We start from the raw sequence: 25222 nt of genomic DNA on the forward strand, positions 1-25222 counted from the left end.
AGAATCTGAAGCAGACTCCAGGCTCTGAACTGTAGACACAGAGCCTGATGTGGGGCCTGAAATCACAGACTATGAGATCATGACCTGAGCTGAAGTCAGATGCTTAACTGACTGAGCCACCCGGGTGCCCCTCAATTATCTCTTTTATTGAAGTATATATAGATCATGTAATATTAAATTAGTTTCAGGTGTACAACACAGTGATCTTTTATATACATTATGAAATGCTCACAACACAGTGATCCATTATATACATTATGAAATGCTCACCACAATAAGTATATTACAGTATTATTGACTATATTCCCTATGCTGTACTTTTCATCTGGTGACTTATTTATTTTATAACTGCAAGTTTGTACCTCTTAACCCTTTTCACTCATTTTGTCCATATCCCCAGTTTGTTCTCCATATTTACAAGTGTTTTCTCTTTTTTGTTGTTGTTTATTCATTCATTTGGTTTTTTGTTTATTTTTTGTTTATTTTTTACCTTGTTTTATTTTTATTTTTTAAAATTTACATCCAAATTAGTTAGCATATAGTGCAACAATGATTTCAGGAGTAGATTCCTTAGTGACCCTTACCCATTTAGCCCATCCCCCCTCCCACAACCCCTCCAGTAACCCAGTTTGTTTTCCATATTTATGAGTCTCTTCTGTTTTGTCCCCCTCCCTGTTTTTAGATTATTTTTGTTTCCCTTCCCTATGTTCATCTGTTTTGTCTCTGAAAGTCCTCATATGAGTGAAGTGATGTGATTTTTGTCTTTCACTGACTAATTTCACTTAGCATAATACCCTCCAGTTCCATCCATGTAGTTGCAAACGGCAAGATTTCATTCTTTTTGATTGCCAAGTAATACTCCATTGTATATATATACCACATCTTTCATCCATTCATCCATCAATGGACATTTGGGCTCTTTCCATACTTTGGCTATTGTTGATAGCGCTGCTATAAACATTGGGTGCATGTGCCCCTTCAAATCAGCATTTTTGTATCCTTTGGTTAAATGCCTAGTAGTACAATTGCTAGGTTGTAGGGTAGTTCTATTTTTAACTTTTTAAAAACCTCCATACTGTTTTCCAGAGTGGCTACAGCAGTTTGCATTCCCACCAGCAGTGCAGAAGGGTTCCCCTTTCTCCACATCTGTTGTTTCCTGAGTTATTAATTTTAGCCATTCTGACACATGTGAAGTGGTATATCATTGTGATTTTGATTTGTATTTCCTTGATGATGAGTGCTATTGAGCATCTTTTCATGTGTCTGTTAGCCTTCTGGATGTCTTCTTTGAAAAACTATCTATTCATGTCTTCTGCCCTTTTCTTAACTGGATTATGTATTTGATTTTTTTGGGTGTTGAGTCCTTTATATATTTTGGATACTAGCCCTTTATCAGATTATGTCATTTGCAAATATGTTCTCCCATTTCATCAGTTGCCTTTTAATTTTGTTGATTGTTTCCTTTGCTGTACAGCTTTTTATCTTTTTTTAACGGATGTTTATTTTTGAGAGAGAGAGCACAAGAGTGGGGTAGGGGCAGAGAGTGAGGGAGACAGAGGATCTGAGTAGGCTCCGCACTGTCAACAGAGAGTCAATGCGGAGCTCGAACTCACAAACCGCGAGATTATGACCTGAGCTGAAGTCAGAAGCTTAACCGACTGAGACACCCAGGTGCCCCAGAAGGTTTTTATCTTGATGAGGTCCCAATAATTCATTTAAAAAAATGTTTGTTTGTTTGTTTGTTTATGTTTATTTTTGAGAGAGAGAGACAGAGTGCAAGCAGGGGAGGGGCAGAGAGAGAGAGGGAGACACAGCATCTGAAACAGGCTCCAGGCTCCAAGCTGTCAGCACAGAGCCTGACACGGGGCTCAAACTCACGAACTGTAAGATCATGATCTGAGCCAAGTCAGATACTTAACCAACTGAGCCACCCAGGTGCCCCTATTAATTAATTAATTAATTCAGAACATGGACACACACATACATGTATGCATGGGGGGGAGCAGAGAGAGAGGGAGAGAGAGAATCTCAAGTGGAGAGAGAATCCTGATGCGGGGTTCAATCCACGACCCTGAGATCACGACCTGAGCCAACACCAAGAGTCAGGCATTCAACCCGCTAAGCCACCCAGGCACTCCTCAGTAGTTCATTTGTACTTCTGTTTCCCTTGCCTCTGGAGACATGTCTAGTAAGAAGTTGCTTTAGCTGAGATCAAAGAGGTTTCTGCCTGTGTTCTCCTCTAGGATTTGGATGGTTTCCTGTCTCACATTTAGATCTTTCATCCATTTTGAATTTATTTTTGTGTATGGTGTAAAAAAGTGGTTTAGTTTCATTCTTCTGCATGTTACGGTCCAGTTTTCCCAACACCATTTATTGCGAAGACTATCTTTTTTCCATTGGATATTCTGCTTTATCGAAGATTAGCTGACCATATATTTGTGGCTCCATTTCTCGGTTCTCTATTCTATTCTATTGATCTATGTGTCTGTTTTTGTGCAGTACCATACTGTCTTGATGAGTACAGCTTTGTAATACAGTTTGAAGTCCAGAATCAAGATGCCTCCAGCTTTGTTTGTTTTACCCCAACATTATAATTCGGGTTCTTTTCTTGTTCCATCCAAATTTTAGAATTGTTTGTTCTAGCTCTGTGAAAAATACTGGTGTTTGATAGGGATTGAATTGAATGTGTAGTTTGCTTTGAGTAGTATAGACATTTTAACAATATTTGTTCTTCCAATCCTTGAGCATGGGATGTTTTTCCATTTCTTTCTGTCTTCTTCAATTTATTTTCATAAGCGTTCTATTGTTTTCAGCATACAGATCTTTTACCTCTGATTAGGTTTATTCCTAGGTATCTTATGGGTTTTGGTGTATTTTTTTTTAAATTTTAGAGACAGAGTGTAGAAGTTGGGGAGAGAGTGAGAGGAGAGAGAGAGAGAGAGAGAGAGAGAGAGAGAGAGAGAGAGAGTCTTAAGAGAATCTTAATCTAATCCATGCTGAGCGTGGAGCCTGACACAGGGCTCGATCTCACGACCCTGAGATCCTGAGCCGAAATCAAGAGTAGGATGCTTCATTGACTTAGCCCATCCAGGCACCCCTTGTTTGTTTGTTTTTTTCTGAGATTCTACATATAAGTGAAATCATATAGTGAAATGATATACATACATATAGTGAAGTGAAATCATAACCTATATAGTTACCAGTTCTAATGTTCTTCATTCCTTTGTGTGGATCCACATTTCCGTCTGCTATCCTTTTCCTTCTGCTTAAAAATACTTTCTTTAGGGGCACCTGGGTGGCTCAGTCAGTTAAGCATCCAACTCTTGATTGTGGCTCAGGTCATAGTCTCACAGTTTGTGAGCTCAAGTCCCGCGTTGGGCTTTGCTTGGGATTCTCTGTCTCCTCAGTGCTCTTTCCCCCTTGCACACGCATACTGCACGTGCCCTCTCTCTCTGTCTCTCAAATAAACATTTAAAAAAATACTTCCTTTGGCATTTCTATAGTGTAAGCCTGCTAATGATGAATTCTTCCAGCTCTTGTATGTCTCAGATAGTCTTTATCTTGCTTTTATTTTTGAAAGCTTTGGGTATAGAATTCTAGCTTGATAGCTATTTGGTCCCCCTCTCCTTTTCACTGCTTGAAAGATGCTGCCCCACCGAGTTCTGGCTTACATTATTTCCAACAAGAAATATGTTGTCATTGTTATATCTTTGTTGCTCTGTATGTCGTGTGTGGTTTTGTTCCTTTGGCTGCTTTTAAGATTTGCTCTTTATCGCTGGCTTTGACCAGTTCGATTATGATGTGCCGTGGTGTAGTTTTATCCGTGTTTAATGGATTAAACTAAACATGTAGTTTAATCCATGCTGTGCTCAGAGTTCATTGACCTTCCTGGATTTGTGAGTTTATAGGGTTTACTTATTTGGAAATGTGGGGGCTATTATTTTTTCAAATTTTTTTTATATCTCCTCTCCTTCGTGGACTCTAAGTATACATATATTAGGCCACTTGAAGTTGTTGCACAATTCATTGAGTTAAGTAGAGGCATGGGGTTTTTTCCACATGTGAAATACTGTTATAATAACTTTTTTAAATGTCCTTGTCTGCTAATTGTAGCATTTGTGTAGATTATGGATTAGTTTTTGATTGATTGCTTTAAAAAAAAAATTTAACATTTATTTATTTTTAAGACACAGAGAGTGATCAGGGAAGGGGTAGAGAGAGAGGAAGATAAATCTGAAGCAGGTTCCAGACTCCGAGCTCTCAGCACAGAGCCTGATGTGGGGCTCAAACCCATGAACCACGAGATTATGACCTGAGCCAAAGCTGATTGCTTTTTATCCTCAGTATGGGCCATATTTCAGATTTATTCAAACTCTTAGAAGTCTACCCTCTTTCTGTGTGCTCTCCACCCAAAGTGAGACTTTGGCTTGGAAGCAGTTACCTGTGTATTAAACTACCGATCCGTGTCACCCAGTTCTAATCTCTATCTCATTCTAAGGATACCATACCCCATACCATCCTTACCTTTCTGTTGGGCACCTCTGTCCTTCTATCTGGGTATTTATAATATTCAAGAGCAGCAGTTGGCCAACTGGTCCCTACCCAACCATCCAGGCCATGTGCCTCAAGAATTCCTTTTTGCACAGCCCTGTGATGACTTTGGCCCGCCTCTTCTACCTACTCAAGTAACTCCTTTACCACTAATTTAATTCTCTGTGTTTCCATTTATAGGATATTACCTAGCCGTATGGCCTGCTGTCTCTGCCAATTTAAAAATACTATTGACGTTGTCTGTAAGACAGTCAAGCTACATTGTGACAGTGCATGTCTGACAAATGGCACACGTTGTGGTAAGTCCTAATTGCCTGATGATAAATTTGTAAATTTTTATTTTATTTGTGGTTTAACTTTTATTTTTAATCAACAATGATAATTTTTTTTAATATTTATTCATTCTTGAGAGAGAGAGCCTTCACGTGCGTGAGCTGGGAGGGGGCAGAGAGTGAGTGAGGGGGACAGAGAATCCGAAGCAGGCTCTACACTGACAGCAGCAAGCCCCATGCGGGGCTGAACTGTGATATCATGACCTGAGCCAAAGTCGGATGCTTAACTGACTGGGCCACCCAGGCACCCTAACAATGGTAAATTTTTAAACTAATGATGTCATTGCATTATTTTTACTCATTCGGAGTTCAGATCCCTAAATTTCTAAGAACTATTCCTTTGTTAAAAGTCAGATTCTCAGTTACATTATTAAGTCAACTACCCCAAAATGAAAACCTGTTCACATAGTGCATCACAGTTTATAAGCTGATTTTACGTGCGTTAGGTCTCAGGTGCCCTTTGTCTTATAGGACAGGTGGAGATACCTTTTTGTTTATTTTGTTGTTTTTAACAAGTGTGTAAGAGTACCAGTGATGCTGATTTCTGAAAAAGTTTTATTTGGAGCCTCTGTGTTTCTGTTCCCTAACCAGAAGCTGCTACCCAACCGTTCTAACGGATGAGAGGGCTCTTCTATTCTTGGGCTGTCCAACTCTTGTTCTGAATCTTAAGCTTTTCTATCCCAAACACAGGTGCTTTTAGGTATTTTTCTGTTCTTAGGTTTTATTGGCACTAACTTGGTGACTTCCAAAATGTGCTTTTGCACCTGGATAGCTTGAATATGGGTCCCTGTCAATGGTCTAGGGCACAGCATAAATTACACTTTGCTACTTCTTTTTTTTTTTTTTCAACGTTTTTTATTTATTTTTGGGACAGAGAGAGACAGAGCATGAACAGGGGAGGGGCAGAGAGAGAGGGAGACACAGAATCGGAAACAGGCTCCAGGCTCTGAGCCATCAGCCCAGAGCCCGACGCGGGGCTCGAACTCACGGACCGCGAGATCGTGACCTGGCTGAAGTCGGACGCTTAACCGACTGCGCCACCCAGGCGCCCCACACTTTGCTACTTCTATAAGCAGTGTTGCTTATTTTCCAAAACAATGTTTTGCCAATTATCTTACTCCCTTCTCCCTTAGAGGTGGGCAGAATAGGCATTTTTTTTTTTTTTAATCTCCTTTGACAGGCGAGGAAAAATGAGATCAGAGGTGCCTTAGCCTAGCACTCAAGTCTCCTCTCCCGTTTTGGGCGCTCCGCCAGCCCGCTGCTCCTCCTCTCTCGTGACCTTTATAACCTCCTCCTCTGACTCTCACCAGCACCGCTAAAAATACGTTTAATTCTTCTGGAAAACCCCAGCTGCACAGTGCTGTTCAGTGTACACAAGCTGTACGCTTGACCTTCATGTAGTTGGAAGCTCTGGATGGTTCTCTCAGTAAAGCTAGAAATCTGGAAATGAAAGGAAATGAAAGCAAAGTAGGCATTTGACCAAAGTTTCTTTATCCCTTCTGCATTTTAAAACCTCAAGTATCATTCCGTTGATTTTTTTGAACGCCCCACAGTGGCATCTCTCTCATACCTGGAAAATCTCTTAACCTATACCCCACATCTCTGCCCAAGTTTAAGCAAAGAACCAGGGTGGACTTAGCGGGTCTCGTTTTTAGTTTTTTCTCTCTAGAGCTTATGTTACGGGAGGTGCGATATAGGGGAGCAGGGACCAAACAAAGGAATTGGTGGGTGGGCGGAGAGGGCGTGTCCAGATGAGGACCTGCTAGTGACGGGTGTTGTCCCGTGCCTATGTGATGGTAGCAAGAACTCAAGCCCACTGAAGACATAGAAGGAGAAAGACTCGTGCTCCCTCTGCCCCCGAAGCAGGACAGGGTGGGGTATGTGAATGCCAGGAGTCGCACTAGAGCTGCACACAGTTTAGCCGAGTATCTTCCAGCCTTGGCTTTTCTTGAGGCCTGGGCAATCGGCCCTTAGGGACCAATGGAATAACTCTAAATATAGTTATTCACACTATGGAATGTTCTGAGGAAATAGCTACTTTTTCAAAAAGCATCTTTTTCTCCTTTCGTTGTTGCCAATCGTAGGTCCAAGTTTGAGTTCGTCTCCTCTCTAAATGGCGCTCAAGTATTTGCCGATTCTTAATTTGCTTGACTGGGATGTATGACTGTGCATTGACAAAGAGCTGTGCTATCAGTCGTTCATTATCAAAACTCATCTCTTCTTCTTCTTCGACAGATCAGGAAGTATACCTAAGGAATGCAGAAGGATCATTCATGAAGGTATTGAAAGCTCGAAAGAAGAGTGCCAGCACGGAGCTGACTATTGAGCCAGAGAAGGCATCCTCAGACATAGATCGTGTCAGTTTGTCAGCCTTTATGAATGAGCAGCTAGACTTCAATGACAAAAGTGATGTCATCAGTGCACTGAATTACATATCGCCTTATTTCTCGGAGGGCAATCTAGAAGACGTAGAATCGACGCTGTTACCGTTCATTAAATTTCTGTTTTCAAATGTGCAAGAGGGAGACAAGCCCGTGGGTCACTCGATGAACGACACAGGGGACCCTTCTCTTAAACCTGGATCCAACAACTCAACTTACAAGAATAAACTGAGAAAACTCTACTTTCTGGAAAATTTGTTAGATGCAGAAATTCAGGAAAAAATTGATGAGGTGAAAAAGAAAGAAAAAACAGCCATGCTTATACATTCCAGCCTTTTAGGTCCCAAGTTTAAACGTCAAATCTTTCCAAAGAAATTGGAAACTGCCCAACCGCAGGAGAAGAGCCTAGACAAGGTTGAGAGTGTGGGGAAAAAGTTCCTGAGAGTGAACAAGGTCATCAAGGGCCCAAAGGGCATACGGAAAAGGCACTTAAAAGAACTGAGACGTCAGAACATCCAGAGGAAACAGAACGCCCAGCCATCTGTGGAGAACATGGCCAAAGAAACAAGACTCAGGAGACCATCCCCAGGGGAGCTTCACGTGGCGCACAGGCCCAGCAAATTAGTGGGAAGCTCCTTCAATACAGAGCCTTCATTCATAGATGAGCACAAGGCAGCGGTCTCTTCTTTCGTGAAGCAATACTCTTTGGACAGGCCTTCTGCCACCCCCGCTCCCAAGGAGAGAAGCCTCAGGAGAGCATCCCCAGCGGAGCTTCACGTGGCGCACAGGCCCAGCAAATTAGTGGGAAGCTCCTTCAATACAGAGCCTTCATTCATAGATGAGCACAAGGCAGCGGTCTCTTCTTTCATGAAGCAATACATTTTGGACAGGCCTTCTGCCACCCCCGCTCCCAAGGAGAGAAGCCTCAGGAGACCATCCCCAGGGGAGCTTCACGTGGCGCACAGGCCCAGCAAATTAGTGGGAAGCTCCTTCAATACAGAGCCTTCGTTCATAGATGAGCACAAGGCAGCGGTCTCTTCTTTCGTGAAGCAATACATTTTGGACAGGCCTTCTGCCACCCCCGCTCCCAAGGAGAGAAGCCTCAGGAGAGCATCCCCAGCGGAGCTTCACGTGGCGCACAGGCCCAGCAAATTAGTGGGAAGCTCCTTCAACACAGAGCCTTCGTTCATAGATGAGCACAAGGCAGTGGTCTCTTCTTTCCTGAAGCAATACTCTTTGGGCAGGCCTTCTGCCACCCCCGCTCCAAAATCCCCACCTGACGTGAAAAAAAAATCAAAAGACTTCATGTACAGCATTTTTCTTTTAGAAGATGCAAATGCTAGAGTTAGAAATATGAAGGCTTTTGGGCCAGCCTCACACCCCAGAAAAACACACCGCTTTCATAAAAGTCGCTCCAATGTGATCCACAGAACACCCAAGGCCAAACTGAATCGAAAGTCCAGAAAGGAAAGTTCACTCAGTAATAGACAGCTGCTTGCAAAGAGGCCTCCATCCTCTGCAGTCAGGAGCCTCATAAATTCCCCTTCACGAGAGGATTTTTCATCTCCGGGAGAACTGAGTCCTCAGAAAAATCCTTTTCCAGAATTATTTGCTCCTTCAGGAACTTACAGAGAAAACACTACTGTGGAGAACACTACTGCCCAAAATGTTTCTGAAGAAAATATTTCTACAGGAAACACTACTGTGCCAGAACAAACCCTCCCTGAATTCACAAACCGTAAGAATCTTTCCACTGCTAATTCTACTGTTACTGCAGACAACTCTACGCCGACCGTTAAACAAACCAATGATACACAATGGGAATACCACAATGCGGGCACTGGCTTGCCCCCAAAAGCCACAGGCTTCACTGTGTCAAAGCTCTCGTCCTCAGGTGATCTGTTTGAAATTCAGTTAAACCAGCAGCTACAGTCCCTCATCCCCAACAATGACGTGAGAAGCCTCATTTCTCATGTTATCCGGACTTTGAAAATGGACTGCTCCGAGACCCACATGCAGCTGGCCTGTGCCAAGCTCATCTCCAGAACAGGCCTCCTGATGAAGCTTCTCAGCGAGCAGCAAGAAGTAAAGGTGTCCAAGGCAGAGTGGGATACGGACCAATGGGAAAATGAGAACTATATCAGTGAGAGCACAGAAGTCCAGAGTGAACAGAGAGGGCAGGAGTCAAGGGAGGTGAGGATAAATCCCAAAATGTGGGGTCTCGACATTTAGGTGGTTTAGGACATGGACCCAAGCACAAGGACCAGGGGCTCCTAGTCCGGGTCTTGTCTTGGCCACATAATTTTGCCTAAGGCAATGATCTGCCACTTTGCTCATTCAGGAAACAGTGCCGCTGTTCCCAGAGTAGACAAAAAGAGGACCTAACATACAAGATACATAAATTCTTGAAGAAAATCCTAATGATTAAGATTACATATCACATTAGATTTGGTATATTCCTTAAGAACCTATAAACGATTCATCGGAAAGAATGGGGTTTTAGAGTCGTTAAAGAATAGTTAACTTTCATCCTATCTCTGTTTTCTAAAAACATTGTTCTTTCCCTTTTTTTAGCTCACAAAAGAAGTTCCAGGCTATGGCTATAACAACAAACTCATCTTGGCAATATCTGTGACTGTAGTAGTGATGATTTTGATCATAGTTTTCTGTCTCATTGAGGTAAGGACAACAATTAATTCAGATTCCCAGACTATATTCCTTCTTTATAATAGATTCAGAACCCACAAACTGAAAATCAAAGCCACTTTCCCACCTATCACGACCTGATATCCCTCTTCAGTCTGGAGGAAGGAGATAGGCTTTGTCCTTTCATTGCAAAGTATATTCCAGGGATTTTAAAAGGAACCCCACTGCCGGGAGACATCTGTGGATTGTAACCAAGATAACAAGCCATTAGCTTGTTCTGAGACATTAGGTCTAAGAAGGCCACAGTTGACACGATAGTAAAATTTCTTCAACTCAAAAAAATTATGTCGATTCGATGCACTCACCAGTCATCCTCCTCCTACCACTGATTTCTTTCCTCGTTGGCTAAAATGATGAGAGAGAAATAGTCTTCACCTTCATGGAGCTATCAGTCATCTCGGAAGAAAGGGCATGGCTTAGAGATAAAAGTGTCATCTTGTTGATTAATTAGATGTACCTACAGCTCTCTCCTCCACTTCGCAAGGCATTGTGTAGACAGGTTCAGTTAAAACCCTGCAGCTAAAATCCTGCATCAGGCTACTCAAAGCTTGTCATAATTACAGTTGCCTATTCCTGGAGCTTGCCTGTTTACCTTTTATTCAATTATGTATGAATTGAATATATATTCAATATATTTATTCAAATATACATATGCTTATTATATATATATGTATATATATATATATATATATATATATATATATATATATATATATTGCCATCTGTCATGGCAACCCTCCATTTCAGCCAAAGCAGCCCCCCACCATCCCGTAGTCAGACCATGCCCATTCCTACTTTTGTTGGTGACTTTGCCCACTTGAAATTCCTTTATTTCACTCTGCTGGTGGAAGTCCCATGAGCCTTCAAAAGCCAACTCGAGTTCATCTTTCTTCACAAAGCCTTCCCCGAATACTGTAATACTCCTGGACCTAGTCCTTCTGTGAGATTGTCACCATTTCTTAGGGTCTACAGTGACGCATTCCCCTCCCCTGATAACAAAAATATGCTAAACAGTTTGTTAAAAGGCAGCTCCTCAAGAGAGAAATATCAAGGTCATGGATCAGAGCAGAGATATGTAAGGCTTCCTGGTCTCTCAGACTCGAGTAAAACCTGACTGGATGTATTAACTGCTAAGGAGAAACATGTCTGTCTTCTGGAGGGTTGGTCAGTAGTAAAGGCATAGAAATGGTGGGAAGAGACCAACATGGGCAGTGCCCACCTAGCCTTGCCTAAGAGTAGAGATGGCACCTCAGGCAGCAGATGAGAGTCAGGCCCACCAGCCGGGCTGTGCCCGCGGGGCAGATGGATGGATCTAGCTACCTCAGTCCTTTCCATTAAACACTGGATTCAGCTAATTACTTTTCTTCCACTTCTCTTCTCACCAAATAGCCTTCTGATTATACTTCAGCGTGCCACAGAGGCCTGTCTCCACAGGAGGTAATGCCCAATCATGTAGACACAGATGCCCTATCTATGGAACGGATGTTTTCCTTATTGTCAAGTCTTGACCTGACATTCTGATTTTGATCAATCCTGTGACATTGGTGAGGTGATATTGCCTCCATGTAGAAAGAAGTGCGTTCTCTCTTGATGAGATCAGAGTCTGATTTCTCAGCCTAAGAGCCTAGGAACTAGCGTGGGGTCAGCTTACCATGACCTCTGGGAAGAGAAATCATTGGCCATTGTCCAGTCAGTACTCTGCATCTTGAGGTGGCCTGCAGCCTTTTGCTTTTGGGGAAGTTCTATAAACTCCTATTGCTGTTTTAAATTCCTATGTGGTTTAACCTTGTGTGTATATTTTTTTATGTGGTTTCATTATTTCCTCTCCCTACTTAGATGATACACTTTTTGAGGTCAGAGACCATGCAGTTTTTTTCCTGTAGTGGACAATAATGATGTTCAAAGGAAGAGATGAGGCATTGTGTCAATTTCACAAGGAGGAATAATGCAACCTAATATTTATGTGAAGTAGCCTACAGAGTCCAGCAATAGACAGATCCGTGGGTGACTAGGACTTTTGAAATGTTACCTTTTAGAGGCGCCTGGGTGGCTCAGTTGGTTAAGCGTCCTACTTTGGCTCAGGTCATAATTTCATGGTTCAGGAGTTCGAGCCCTGTGTTGGGCTCTGTGCTGACAGCTCAGAACCTGGAGCCTGCTCTGGATTCTGTGTGTGTCTCTCTCTCTCTTTGCCCCTCTCTCACTCTTACTCTCTCTCTCTGTCACTCTCAAAAATAAATAAACATTGAAATGTTACCTTTTAGTATTCAAATCAGTGGACGAAAATAAATAAATGGTAGTAGAACAACTGCTTAATTATTTGGGAGGAAAATAACAACAGATCCCTATTTCTCACCTTAAAAAAACATATTTCAGTCAATGTAAAAAAAGAGAAACAAGAACCCGCCCAAGTATTAGAAGAAAATAGAATCAATACTTTTATGATCTTGTGGTGAGAAAAAGCTTTGTGACCTGATACCACATGCAGAAACATTTGATAGATTTGATCGTCTTGTCTGATTTATGCTTGGAATAAACCAGACATCTGATTTAATCCCCACAGTCCTGTGAGGATGATATCACCATCCTTCTTTCATACATAGAAGGGGATCAGCTTAAGGCCCCTGTGGCAAAACCCAAAGCAGAACCCAGCTGTGCCTGCAGTCAGCCTGTCTCCTATCCCACGGTTCCGTCTCCTTCACGATAAAAACACTGACAAATATTTGAAACATTGAAATTCAGTGAAAGCCCTTGAAAGGATGAATATATCTCATATGAAGAGAGTTTTATAAATCAACAGGAAGAGGACAAACAATCCAGGGGATCAAGGGGGCAAGGACTACGATGAACAGGAGGGTGTGGACAGTCCGTCACCATATCTACCTCATGGCTTATGGGACATGGGTCTTGTTAACAAGGCCTTTTCGCCTCATGGTATAAAAACAGTCTCTGATATTTTCTTCTGTACTCTTATAATATTTGTTGTGATTTATTTATTTTTAATCTGTATGGAATCTGTGTGGTGTTTTGGTACGGTCGAGGTAGGGGATCTAACTTTTTTCCCTTACGTAAAGATCCAGTTACTTTAAAATCTTTTATTGAATGGTTCATTCTTTCTTCATGGATCTAAAATACTATTTTTATCTGGACTCTATTCTATCAATCTGGTTTTCTTTTCCTGTATCAGTATCACGCTACATACTTAACTGCAGTTGCTCCGTAAGAACGTATTTTAATGTCTGCTCTGTGATCTTCTTTTTCATACAGTTTGTAGCTATGCTTGCACATTTTCTCTACCAAATGTCAGCTGGCCAGTTTTTGTTTAAAAAACTGTCTTGGGATTTGAATGGGATTGCCTTGACTTTGTAGGTTAATTTGAAGGGAACTGACATCTTTACACTATTCTGGGAAAATAGTGTCTCACATCATGTATTCCTTTCTTCTTAATGTCCTTCAGAAGAGCTTTAGTGTTTTCATCTCATAGGTCTTACCCATTCTTTGCTAAGTTTATTCCTAGGTACTTTATGCCTTTTTATTGATCATTGTAAATGGGATAATTCTTCCGTTTTTTGATTAATTATTTATGGAACATAGGAAAGTCATTGAGGTTTACATGTTGATCTCTTGATTTTATATCTAGCCATCTTACTGAATTCTCATATTTCTTCCAATAAAATTTTAGTTGATTCTCTTGGGCCTTTCAGTTTGTCTGTAATTTCGTATGCAAATACGTCTTAGTTCTTCCTTTCCACGACTCCATTTTTTCCCAGTGCATCAGTTAGGACCTCCTCAACACCAATGAATAGAAGCAGTGATAACACACATCCTACTCTTGTCCTTGACTTTAAAACAGTGCTGCTGTTTAGGTTTCTGGTAGACACTTTTCTTTTCCTCCTCCCAAGAATTTTTATTAGGAATTATCTGTCGAATGTTATCTGAGACAGTCAGTAAAACGTATTACCAGCTGCACACAAGTTAGGTGTTATTGAAGAGTCAAAGGACTATTAAACAAATTCCTGTCCTAGGAAAAGTTATCATCTCACTGGGTAGAGAAGACCTAAAATGCAAAGGAATGAATAAAGATTTGGAGGGAGTGGTTATTGTGATGGGTAACTGTGATCATGTTTTCTTCCAAAACAGATTTGTTATCATAGAGCAGCAGCCAAGGAAGGTAAAGAAGGAAGCTCAAGGTAAATATTAGTCTGGCAATCGTTACAGTAGAATTTTAGAACTAGATTTTCAAACTCATCTATTTCAATCCCCTTGTTTTACAGCCAGGAAATCACCAAAGGCAGAAAGAATACATATTTGGCCTAATGCTTTACCTGGATCCAGCAAAGTTAGCTGCCCAGCCAAACCCGAGTTAGAATGGGACTGGCACAGAGCACCTGCTCACTAGACCTTTAAAGAAAGATCGTGGGGGGACGGGGGTGGAAATGTTCAGACCCGTTGCTGCTGGCGGTGGGCATCGGGCCTGGCCCCAGACCTTCTCAGAGGCTCTGGAGAAGGGATAGGGAGGGCCAAAAGTCGTGGGGTGAAGGGGCTAGTCTTCAAGCATGATGGAAGGTGGAATACATGAGTCCGTCCAATAGAGTGGGGGGGGGACTTCCTTCTTCCTCCTTCTGGTTTTCGAGGCCCCGCTCTCCATTCCCTTTATCCAGACCCAATAGAATTTGAACTGGGAGAGACCTTAGATAATCATTTATCTCTTCCTTTTATAATAATGAGATGGAGAAGGAGAAAAGGAAGATGTCTTGCCGGACGGTTGTATCACTAGTACCACTAGAACCAGAAAGAAGATGGTTCCTTTCCAGTTGGGCACGTCTCTGACTACACTGTTCTTGGGCTGTGAACTGCATTTTATGTCACAACTCAGTGCACACATACCGTATAGACATAAGTCCCTTCTAAAACAAACTTACCATACACTCTGATTCTTTCTGTTCTGTTTTTTTTAAGTTTATTATTTATTTGGTGGGGGGGTGGTGGAGCAGAGAGAGAGAGAGAGAGAATCCCAAGCAGGTTCTACACTATCAGCACAGAGCCAGACACAGGGCTCAATGTCACAATCTGTGAGATCATCACTTGAGGCAAAATCAAGACTTGGGCTGCTCACCTGACTGAGCCACCCAGGTACCCCCTATTCCGTTTGTATGCAAAAAGAGTATTTTGTGTTTTAGCGCTAGCCGTGTGTTTTAAGGTGATTTCACGACCCACTCCCTCATCTGCCTGCAGTGTGACAGTCAGTGAGCTAGATAACTGCTGGTTGGACTCAGGCATTCACTCGGTGCGATTCATCTCGTAAGGTAAAGCAGCTAGGAAAATGGAAACACCTCCCCACCCGCCAGCAAATGATGCCTGGGAGGCTAAGCCTGGCGGGGACGGATGTAAAATGCTTCTGGAGAGAGTTAGGTGCTTCTGCCGTGTGGTCACCCAGTTTGTTGACTGCACAAGGGCACTTGGCCAAGGGCCAGAAGGGGAGCAGGGTGAAAATCCTGCCTATACTTCATGTCAAGTTACATACAAAGGTCTCCCAGGGACACTGTGGGGCCATTATGGACAGACACAGGACAATTCTGAGAGCCCAGCATGTATGGAATTATTTCTGAGATCCCAGGTCTGTGTTGATTTTGCTTGCTAATAAGACTGGAGAAATACATTGTGAGAGGCATGGAAAATGGTACGAATCACTAATTGTCTGTGTGTGTGTTTCCTTCAAGGGGCTTCTTTGGATCTCTGCTGTGTAAGAGCTGTTCAAAGGAAAGTGACAGTCAGGTAAATCTGAGGAGGATAAAGTACCGTGGCTGGAGAAGGCAGGGGAAACGGACCTAACATTGTCCTTTCTGTTTTCTAGGAGGGCTTTTTCTGTAGAAGGCGGCCACTTTGGCTTAGGGACTTGTACAGACCTCTCAATGCCACACGCAAGAAAAACATGGCACAGAAGCTATACGACAAGGATTATTCTTATAAGGATGAGGTTTTCCATATGGAACTAGGGTACGTGATTGGGGAAGATTTTCTCTAAAATGGGGAAATTATGAAGAGTCGAATTGTTCCTTTCGAGAGTCAAAGCCTTGGCATTCTTCTCCTTTTCCCAGGGAGGCTGGCAAAGCCACAGCAGAGAAGGCCACAGATTCCACTACTGAAGAGCTGGGTGACGAGAGTGAGACACTATGTGAGGTTGTCACAGAGTGAACGCCGTCCTGCCTCAGGCCACCTACAAAGTTTACTTTCCGATACTCGCTTCTCAGCATTGCTTATAAAATACTTTTTCTTCTCATATTGAAATGTATAAATCCATAACCAATTCTAGCCACGTGGTAAGGAACTAAAACGTAAACAGTTCAGAATTTATCTACAGACAACAGGGGCCACGGGCGAGAGAAGCAGGACTGAAGCCAGAGTCCCTCGTGGTAGCCAGGATTTCCGCAAGACACAAATGGGCAAAGTAGGGTGAATGGGGCGTCTTTCCCTCATTTCCCTGATACAGTCAGTCTCTGGAAACCGGACAACGTATCTTTAAGGGGCTTAGACTATTAAGTTCATTCACAGCTTATTCTGGTGCTCTCTCCCCTGGCTCACCAAATACCAGTTACTCACAACGCGCTTGACCCCCTGCCTGTAGAGGATCATCTCTTTCTGGCCCCTCCGTGAGGTCTTTGGGGTTGCCAGAGTATTTGGATCGCTGAGCCTACCTCCACTGTCGGGCTGAGGCCTGTCTGTCTTCCCAAGAGCTCAAACTCAGACACAAAATGTGTAGCGGGAAGCAGGGTGTTCCTCAACCTTACAAGCTAGTAGACAATTCCCATTGGGTTTTTGTGTTTGTTTTCTTTAAAAAAAAAAAGTCCCCACCCTCAGAGAGCTAGCAGGGAGATGCTGGAGGGTTAGAGTAAAGAATGTGTGAGAGCAGTAATCACCCAGGACTGCCCTGCTCAGGCCTTTATTTCAGAAAACTTATTGGTGGGGGCACTTCCTGTTCACCTGTACCACACTAGCCTCTGCTGACCCCACTGAGGGTCGGATGCGTGCGGCTGGGCTCTCTCCAGTTCAGCCCAGCACCGCACCTACCACTGCTTTCCTACCCAGCTCGGATCAGGGCTGCACGATTCCAAGAGATAATGCAGCACAACGTGCAGAAGCCGCAAACATCCCTCCACTTCTGCAGAGGAGGGCGTTAACCAGTCACATTTGGGATGTTGGGAGGAGTCGGGGTGCCTGGGTGGCTCCGTCCGTTGAGCATCCGACTTTGGCTCAGGTCATGACCTCATGGTGTGGGAGTTTGAGCCCTGCATTGGGCTCTCTGCTGTCAGCACAGAGCCCACTTCAGATCCTCCGTCTCCCTTTCTCTCTGTCCCTCCCCCCAGCTCACACACTGTCTCTCAAAAATAGATAAACATTAAAAATAATGAAGTCATCTATACTTTCTGAGTAAATGAATGACAGATTTTAGAAAAAGGACGTCAGAGTCAAAATACAGTAGTGAATAAAAGAAATCCTGAATGAACAAGGTTTGATCATCTCTTTTCTTAATGTCTGTTTATTTTGAAAGAGAGCAAGGGGGGAGGGGCAGAGAGAGAGGGAGAGAAAGAGCCCCAAGCGGGCTCCGTGCTCAGTGTGGAACCCGATGCGAGGGACTCGATCTTACGACCGTGAGATCACAGCCTGAGCTGAAATCAAGAGTCGGATGCTTAACCGACTGAGCCACCCAGGCGCCCCTGACAATCTCTTTACATGCCCCCAAATAAATGCTGGTGGCTTAGCGATAGGTGATGGAATATGGCACCAACCGCTGGCCACCAACAGAGTCCCCCGAGGGGACAGTAGGACTGGGGCACAGCCCAGCAGATTTGGCAGGGTTGGTAGGAACGGTTCCAAGCGGAGTGATTGGCCCATCAGTGCCTCTTCGGCTCTATTAGTTTGCTGCTGCTGGGCAAGGACACCTGTTCTCCGGGTGCCTGCTCCCGTTCCCCCAGCGTTTTAGTGAGAATGGCCCCCAAGTGTCTGTCTCGGTGTGGTGACTTCAGTGAGCCAACAAATAACTGTGTTGAAAGCACAAGACTAGAGAGTAACAGTAATCGGAAGCAGCGGCAGCAGCTAGTTCACTATTTGCTTACTTGGTGTCAAGGCCTGGGTTGGGCGTGTTGCAGTCTTAATTTCGCCCAACAGTCCGTGAAAACATACTTTATTATCCCCATCTGGCAGATAAGGGGACAGGGCTTAAAGGATGTAGGTAACCTGTTCAGGTGCCCAAAGCCGCAAATCCAAAACTGCCAGGTAGGGGTTTAATCCAGGCCTGTTAACTCCAAAGCCTGCTGACGGTTATACTGCCCTGCTGCAGGGTGCAGGGGTACAGAGACGTCTAAGCCATGGTTACCATCAAAGAATCAATAATTAGAACGATGAGGATGGTGGCAGCTACTGTTTGTTGAGCACCTGCTTTGAGCCAGGCGCAGTACCAGGCCCTGTAGTCACTCTTAGGTCACAAGGGCAGAAACTCCTCATGCCAGCCCAAACTCCTTAATGAGCTGGGTGGAGCGGGGGCTGGTGGTGACTTTTTGAATAAGAGAGGTGGACACAGAGACAGAGCTGACGAGAAACCAAGAAGACCCATCTGTGCATAGTTGGGCTTCCCAAAGTGTGGGCCGGGATTCCAGGCAACTCCATTCTCCTGTTTTGGAATATTTCCATTAGCGCAAATGTGGTTCATAGAGTGAAGCTTAGAAAATGTTGTTTCTATAACACTACCTCAAATTTGCACAATACTTATTAGTCTCAAATGCTACCCTGCCATATTTCTTTTAATTTTTTTTTTTAATTTTTTTTTTCAACGTTTATTTATTTTTGGGACAGAGAGAGACAGAGCATGAACGGGGGAGGGGCAGAGAGAGGGAGACACAGAATCGGAAACAGGCTCCAGGCTCTGAGCCATCAGCCCAGAGCCCGACGCGGGGCTCGAACTCACGGACCGCGAGATCGTGACCTGGCTGAAGTCGGACGCCCAACCGACTGCGCCACCCAGGCGCCCCTCTTTTAATTTTTTTAATGTTTATTTTTGAGAGAGAGAGAGAGCGTGCGGGCAGAGAGAGAGGGAGACACAGAATGTGAAGCAGGCTCCAGGCTCTGAGCTGTCAGCACAGAGCCCGACGCGGGGCTCGAACCCATGAACCACGAGATTATGACCCTCTCTGCCACTCCTCCACTCGCACTCTATGTCTCTGTCTCTTGCTCTCTCCAAAATAAACATTTAAAAAAATTTTTTTAAAACAACAATAAGCATTTATTCCTCAAAAAACATCTTTTTTAATGTTTATTTTGAAGAGAGAACAAGAGAGAGAGTACAAGCAGGGGAGGGGCAGAGAGGGAGACATAGGATCTGAAGCAGGCTCCAGGCTCTGAGCTGTCAGCACAGAGCCCAATGCGGGGCCCGAAGCCATGAATGGTGAGACCATGACCTGAGCCAAAGTCAGACAGACGCTCAACCAACTGAGCCACCCAGGCTCCCCATTCCTCAAAAGTTTTGAGTCAAAATTTCGGGAATAGCTTGGGCACTTCTGCCTCTGGGTCTTTGGTGAGATTCTCAAGATACCACAGGGCTGCAGTCATCTGAAGGCTTGACTGAGTCGGAAGGGTCCACTTCCAAGGTGGTTCACTCACTTAACATGGCTGTCAAGGGGGTTGGAGGGAGGCCTCAGATCCTTGCCATATGAGCCTGCCCACATGCTGTTTGACTGAATGTCCTCACAGCATGATGGCTGGGTACCTCCAGAGTGAGTGAGCTGAGAAAGAGAGACAGAAATGACAGAAGGTAGCCTTCCTATGACCTCACCTCAGACGGCACAGAGCAGCATTTAGCAGTGACTTAGTCACTAAATCCAGTTCCCATTCAAGGGGTGGGAATTTAGACCCCACCTTTTAAAGAGAGGAGTCGGGGTGCCTGGGTGGCTCAGTTGGTTAAGCGTCTGGCTTCAACTCAGGTCACCATCTCGCGGTCCATGAGTTCGAGCCCTGCGTCAGGCTCTGGGCTGATGGCTCAGAGCCTGGAGCCTGCTTCGGATTCTGTGTCGCCCTCTCTCTCTGCCCCTCCCCCATTCATGTTCTGTCTCTGTCTCAAAAATAAATAAACGTTAAAAAAAAATAAAAATAAAGAGAGAAGAGTCAAAGAATTTGTGAACATATTTTATTTTTTATTTTTTTCCAGCACTCATTCAGTAGATCTTTTTTTTTTTCAATATATGAAATTTATTGTCAAATTGGTTTCCATACAACACCCAGTGCTCATCCCAAAAGGTGCCCTCCTCGATACCCATCACCCACCCTCCCCTCCCTCCCATTCCTCTTCTGCTCCTGGTCACCCCCTATGTGGCCATCTTTCCATCATTCATCTTTCGAAGCCAAGTTCAAACAGCAGCCCTCCCCGAGAAGCCCCTCCCAACATTCTATATTCCTTCCACAATTATTAACTGAGCACTTACTATGTACCGGGAACTGTTTTAGGGGCTGGGGACAGAGACATCAACAAAGCCCCTTCCTTCACAGTGTTCGCATTCTAGGGGGAGAGGCGAGTCCCAAACACACACACAAACATATGAAGCACTTCCTGGTGGTGATAAATGTTATGCAGCAGAATAAAGCCAGGGGAGTGAGAGGTAACCTTGTCCTTGAAGGGGAAGTCAAGGAATACCTCTCTGAGGCGGTGACATTGAGCAGCACTGAATGAGGCAAAGGACCGGGTCACCCAAATGTCCGGGGAAGAGCATTCCAGGCAGAGGGAGCAGGCAGTGCAAAGGCTTCGTCCTCCTCCATGGTGGGGCTAGCTTCCTTCTGCCCAGATTTTGCACACACCTGTCTTGTGCTGTCCTTCTCGTTTTATCTTGTCTTACGGTCCTTTAAGGTGTGCGTCTTCATTCTTGTACTATAGGCCCTCTGAAGGCACCAGCTGCCTTTGACCCAGCTAAATGTCCCTCACTGGGTTTTGCACGGGTCACGGCACACAGCAGGCGATCATCAAGTGCAGGAGACGCGGATGGACAGCGGGATGATGAGCGGTTGTACTGAGGGCCAGGTGGATGGACCGAAGGGCGAGGGGAGAAGCTAATGGGTGCTTCCAGCCAGCTTGCCCCATCTAGCCTCTTAGGCCTTGTTCCTTTCTTCTGCTTCCCCGTCTCCCTTTCTCCTCCGTATCCTTTGTCCCTCAGTTCAGAGCCCTCTAAAAACTTCTTCTCCCTGTTCTAAGGGCTGTGCCTGGCTTTTGTGGAGAGCAACTGCAACCTATCAAAGGTAAATGAAAATGCAGACGGCAGCTTCGACTATGGCATCTTCCAGATCAACAGCCACTACTGGCGCAGTGACTACAAGAGTCACTCGGAAAACATGTGCCACGAGGACTGCAAAGGTCTGGCCGGGGTCTCAGGGTGGGAGAGGTGAGAGGATGAGTGGGGTCTACTCTCAGGACTTCTCTTCCCACTCCAAGCCTGGGAATGCACCCAGAGGGATGGCCCGAGGAGTCCAGGAATGCCTTTGCTGAGCAGAGGATTAGACTAGTGGCTACGATGCCCCTCCGGTTAGGAGATTCTCCGGGGTGCAGGCTCCAGAAAGGCTCTGCACACCCAGTAGCAGAGGACAGCAGCGGCCAAACTTTATCGAGAGTGTGTTCTATACTAAGCACTTCCCATGCCAGCTTCTCACGCGGTGGAAACTATTATGATCCCCGCTTCACAGACGAGCAAACTGAGGCTCATAGAACCAGTGCTGAATGCCAGACTGGTGGCCCTGAAGGCTCAGCTCTAACCATCAAGTGCTGACTTTGTTTGGTTAAAGGCCTGGTTGATTGGAGGCCAAGGACAAACTCCCCACCTCAGAGCCACTCCTGGAGGCTCCACAGGTCCATGACTTTGCCCCTTACTCCCTCTTTGGTACTCTGATCGACATCCCTGCACTCTTCACCTGAAGAGCCTCTCTCATTAGGCAAGGTTTACCTTGGCCTCTGTGCTGCCTGTTTTGACATTTCCTTTCCCTAGAAACCCTCAAACGTGGCGTGAACCAGCATGTACCCTAGCTAGGATGTGTGGTAGTAAACATACATTTACTCCTGCCCCTCCTGCCCCCACCCCTAGCCACTCTTGACCTCTAGCAGCCATTGTAGGGATATCTCAGTGGGCCTCTGGGAGGGAGCCCTTGCCTAATCTGGAAGGACTCAGCCCCTGGGGGGCAGGGAGAGCCAGTGTCTGCCTCAGTCTCTGGGACTGTCCTCTGTGTTCTCACGGGTATTCTCTGTCTCCCCTTCAGAACTGCTGAGCCCCGATCTTCTCTCAACCATCAACTGTGTGAAAAAGATTGTGTCTGGACCAGGGGGAATGAAGAACTGGTGAGGAGGTCACTGTGGGACTAAGTTAGCAGGCAGAGCCCCAAGAAGGATGTAGTGACAGGAGGGGACAGGAGGCAAGGACTCGACCCCTTCTAACCATCTAGAAAAACGTGGGAGAGCGGCGGGGCTCGGAAATGGGACTTATAAGACTTGGGATCTGGGTCTTTCTCTGATGTTGTATTAAAACCGTTTTGGACACAGTAGCAAAGCAACTTGAGTTAGCTGAGCGAGATGGCTTCGGAGGGGACAAGGTGTCTCACCGAGCTTACCCAAGGGGTCTCTTCTCGGGAAGAGAACGGAGGCGGAGCTGGGAACTGTCAGTGTGGCTTTCCTGACAAGTTTCTGCCTCCTCGTGTATTTCCTTCACTACTTTCTTTGTAGAGCAGTATATTCTGCTCCACATTCCAGAGGACAGATCGTGGCTGCCCCCAAGCTAACGGGCTAATGTTCTGAGCAGTCAGGGAGGCTGGCTAGTCTCAGCCCCGGAGTCCAAGGGGCTGGGATAGAGAATCTGATTGGCTCAGCTTGGACCCATCATCCCCGAGTGGTTCAATGAGCTGTAAGTGTGGGAGCAGTTAAGCAGTACCATCATGCTGGCCACGGGTGGGGGATGGGGCTGGCCCTCTCCATAATTCGCAGCAACATTTTCTATAAAAGGTGCGTAGCTCCTCAGCTGAGCAAATACCCCCAAAGCTGTCAGCTTCCCAATGGTAGACAGTGCAATGGTTGCTTCACTTTTCTGAGCTTCAGATTGGAGATAGATGATAGATAGATAGATAGATAGATAGATAGATAAGTTGCCTCTACAGGTGCCTGTGAGGATGGAGGGGGTTAAGTGCCTTGTCTACTCTAGGAACACCATGCGGAAGAGACGCTGACGGCTATTAGGGATGACCCTCTCTGGAGGGAGAGTCGATAGTTGCCCCTGAGATTGACGGATTGGTTATGTATGTACGTATGTATGTATGTATGTATGTATGTATTTATCTTTCTGTGTGTTTAGTGACTCTCAGCCTTGTAAAATGGTGCGCTCCCCCTTCGGGGCCAGAGGAGGATTTGAAAACATGGGAGCATACTGGACGGGGGGAGGAGCCAAACACCACAGAGAAGAGAAATTTAAAGGAAGGCTCAGAGGGGCCACAGGGGGACAGACCAGAGAGCGAACAATGAAGGGGGTTCTGTGCATTGCCGTGCTGTGCTGTGCTGTGCGTTCACTAAGTGCTGGGTCATGGATGTGGAGAAGGAGCTACTAAGTAGGAAGCAAGAACCCAGCCTTCTTCTCTCCACAGGGTGGCATGGAGGTTGCACTGTGCGGGCAGGCCACTCTCCTACTGGATGACGGGGTGTCACAAGGAATGAGACAGGCGTGGAGCCATTCCAGCGTTCCTCTTCTCGCCTGGGGATCCTTCATGCCTTCTTCCTCTTGCCTCCACTTCACGTTATTTTCTTTCCTTCCCATGTTCAAAAAGGACTGACCAGAGCCCCAGGAATAAATGGTTTTCTAGGGCTTTCTCCTTGTACCCATCCAGGCCCAGGCCCCTGGTTCCTGACTGTCATTCGCAAACCAAGAGAGGACCACAGTGAAGAAGTTGTTATATCTGGGGAATTGTTAAAGCATTCCTTGTGCAAAGAATGTGTTGATTTATTCATTTTTAATTCCAGATATCTTCGAGTACCTAGTATGGCAGGAGGGTGGTAGGTACTAGAAGAAGCAAGGTAAATCATAACTATTGTTCTTGAGGTGTTCACCATCTGCCTGGAGAGGCAGAGACATACACGAATACTGGCTACAGCGAATGAGTGGATACATACAATGAATACATGGTGCTGATGTGGAGTTGAACCTGCAAAATGACAACGCAAAGACAGAAAAGGGGCAGTTGGAGGAATGTTCTACCCATGGCTACAATCGGAACTGCCTGAATAAACTGTCCCACCTGGGCCACTGCTGTCCCTACTTCTGAGCCTTAACTACTTCAGCTCTGAAGTGAGAGATTTGACATTTGAGTGGTTCCCAGACTTTTGGATTTCACAGACCTTTCTCAAAGGTTACTTTGTTTGGCCTCACAAAGGAAACACTATGGGACAAGGGTTTCTGAGGAGGCAGAGGCCTCCGGGTGCTGCCAGACCTCTGTGGCGTCTGCCTTTCCCTGTTCGGGAGCCACCACTGAAAGCTGCTTGTAGTAGACACTGTGGGGCCCCTCCAGCTGCTGTTAGGGCTGCTGATAATGGCTCACAGCTGCCCCTTCCTTGGAATTATCTTCAGCTGACAGGAGCCGTCTTGCCCTCAGACCTTGGCCAATGACTGGTGGACAAAGGTTACACAAGACCATTCCCTTTGCCTCCGGGTGGAGCGGGCTCTACTCTCCAGATATTTGGAGCTGGGGCAGCTGACCTTATGTTTACCATCCAGAAAGAAGCAGACATCTCTTTCCAAGGCAGCGAAGGTGTGTCTGAGTCTTGAATACCAGTGTATTCAAGTATAATCCAAGTATAATTCAAGTGTATTACTAGAGGATGGTGCTAGGATCACTGGCAGAGAGACTCATTGACCAAGGGCCGCTAGTCAGACCCACTGGGGTCCCTGGGGAGCAGAAGATGCCAGCTAGTGTCTGTTTGAGCCTATGCACCTCGCTCTCCTCCACCATCTTGGGGCCCATCCGCTCACACAGTGACATGATTTTCAGACCCGTTGAGGTTACTTCCCCTTGGCTCCCTGCCTTTCCTCTGATTAACAGTCAGATTTTTATTATTCATCCACTTCTTCCCGATTTGGAATCCTTGAGAATGAGTCACCTTTTCTTCTGAGTTTGGGAGAGCCAAGTTTTCAAGCCTTGTTAAGTGATTAGGGGGATGTAGCACTGAGAGTTAACACCTGCATTTAACCAATC

The 25222-nt window shown here is 45.2% G+C and overlaps 1 protein-coding gene across 1 annotated transcript in view; it reads left to right on the forward strand.

Moving 5' to 3' along the window:
- Positions 1 to 24288, forward strand: part of LOC147574423 (leucine-rich repeat-containing protein 37A2-like) — a 27406-nt gene extending 3118 nt beyond the window's left edge. The window contains exons 3-11 of the mRNA XM_086685470.1: positions 4659 to 4850; positions 7119 to 9457; positions 9839 to 9943; positions 14108 to 14157; positions 15688 to 15742; positions 15825 to 15964; positions 16066 to 16147; positions 21201 to 21387; positions 22253 to 24288. Coding sequence (XP_086541596.1) covers positions 4659 to 4850; positions 7119 to 9457; positions 9839 to 9943; positions 14108 to 14157; positions 15688 to 15742; positions 15825 to 15964; positions 16066 to 16147; positions 21201 to 21248 — 3011 coding nt within the window. The 3' untranslated portion in view covers positions 21249 to 21387; positions 22253 to 24288. The remainder of the gene's footprint in view (positions 1 to 4658; positions 4851 to 7118; positions 9458 to 9838; positions 9944 to 14107; positions 14158 to 15687; positions 15743 to 15824; positions 15965 to 16065; positions 16148 to 21200; positions 21388 to 22252) is intronic.
- The last annotated feature ends 934 nt before the right edge of the window (positions 24289 to 25222 follow it).

Source organism: Puma concolor, chromosome E1, assembly GCF_028749965.1.
Source record: "Puma concolor isolate L17-30 chromosome E1, mPumCon1.1.hap2, whole genome shotgun sequence".
Taxonomy (NCBI): Eukaryota; Metazoa; Chordata; class Mammalia; order Carnivora; family Felidae; genus Puma; species Puma concolor.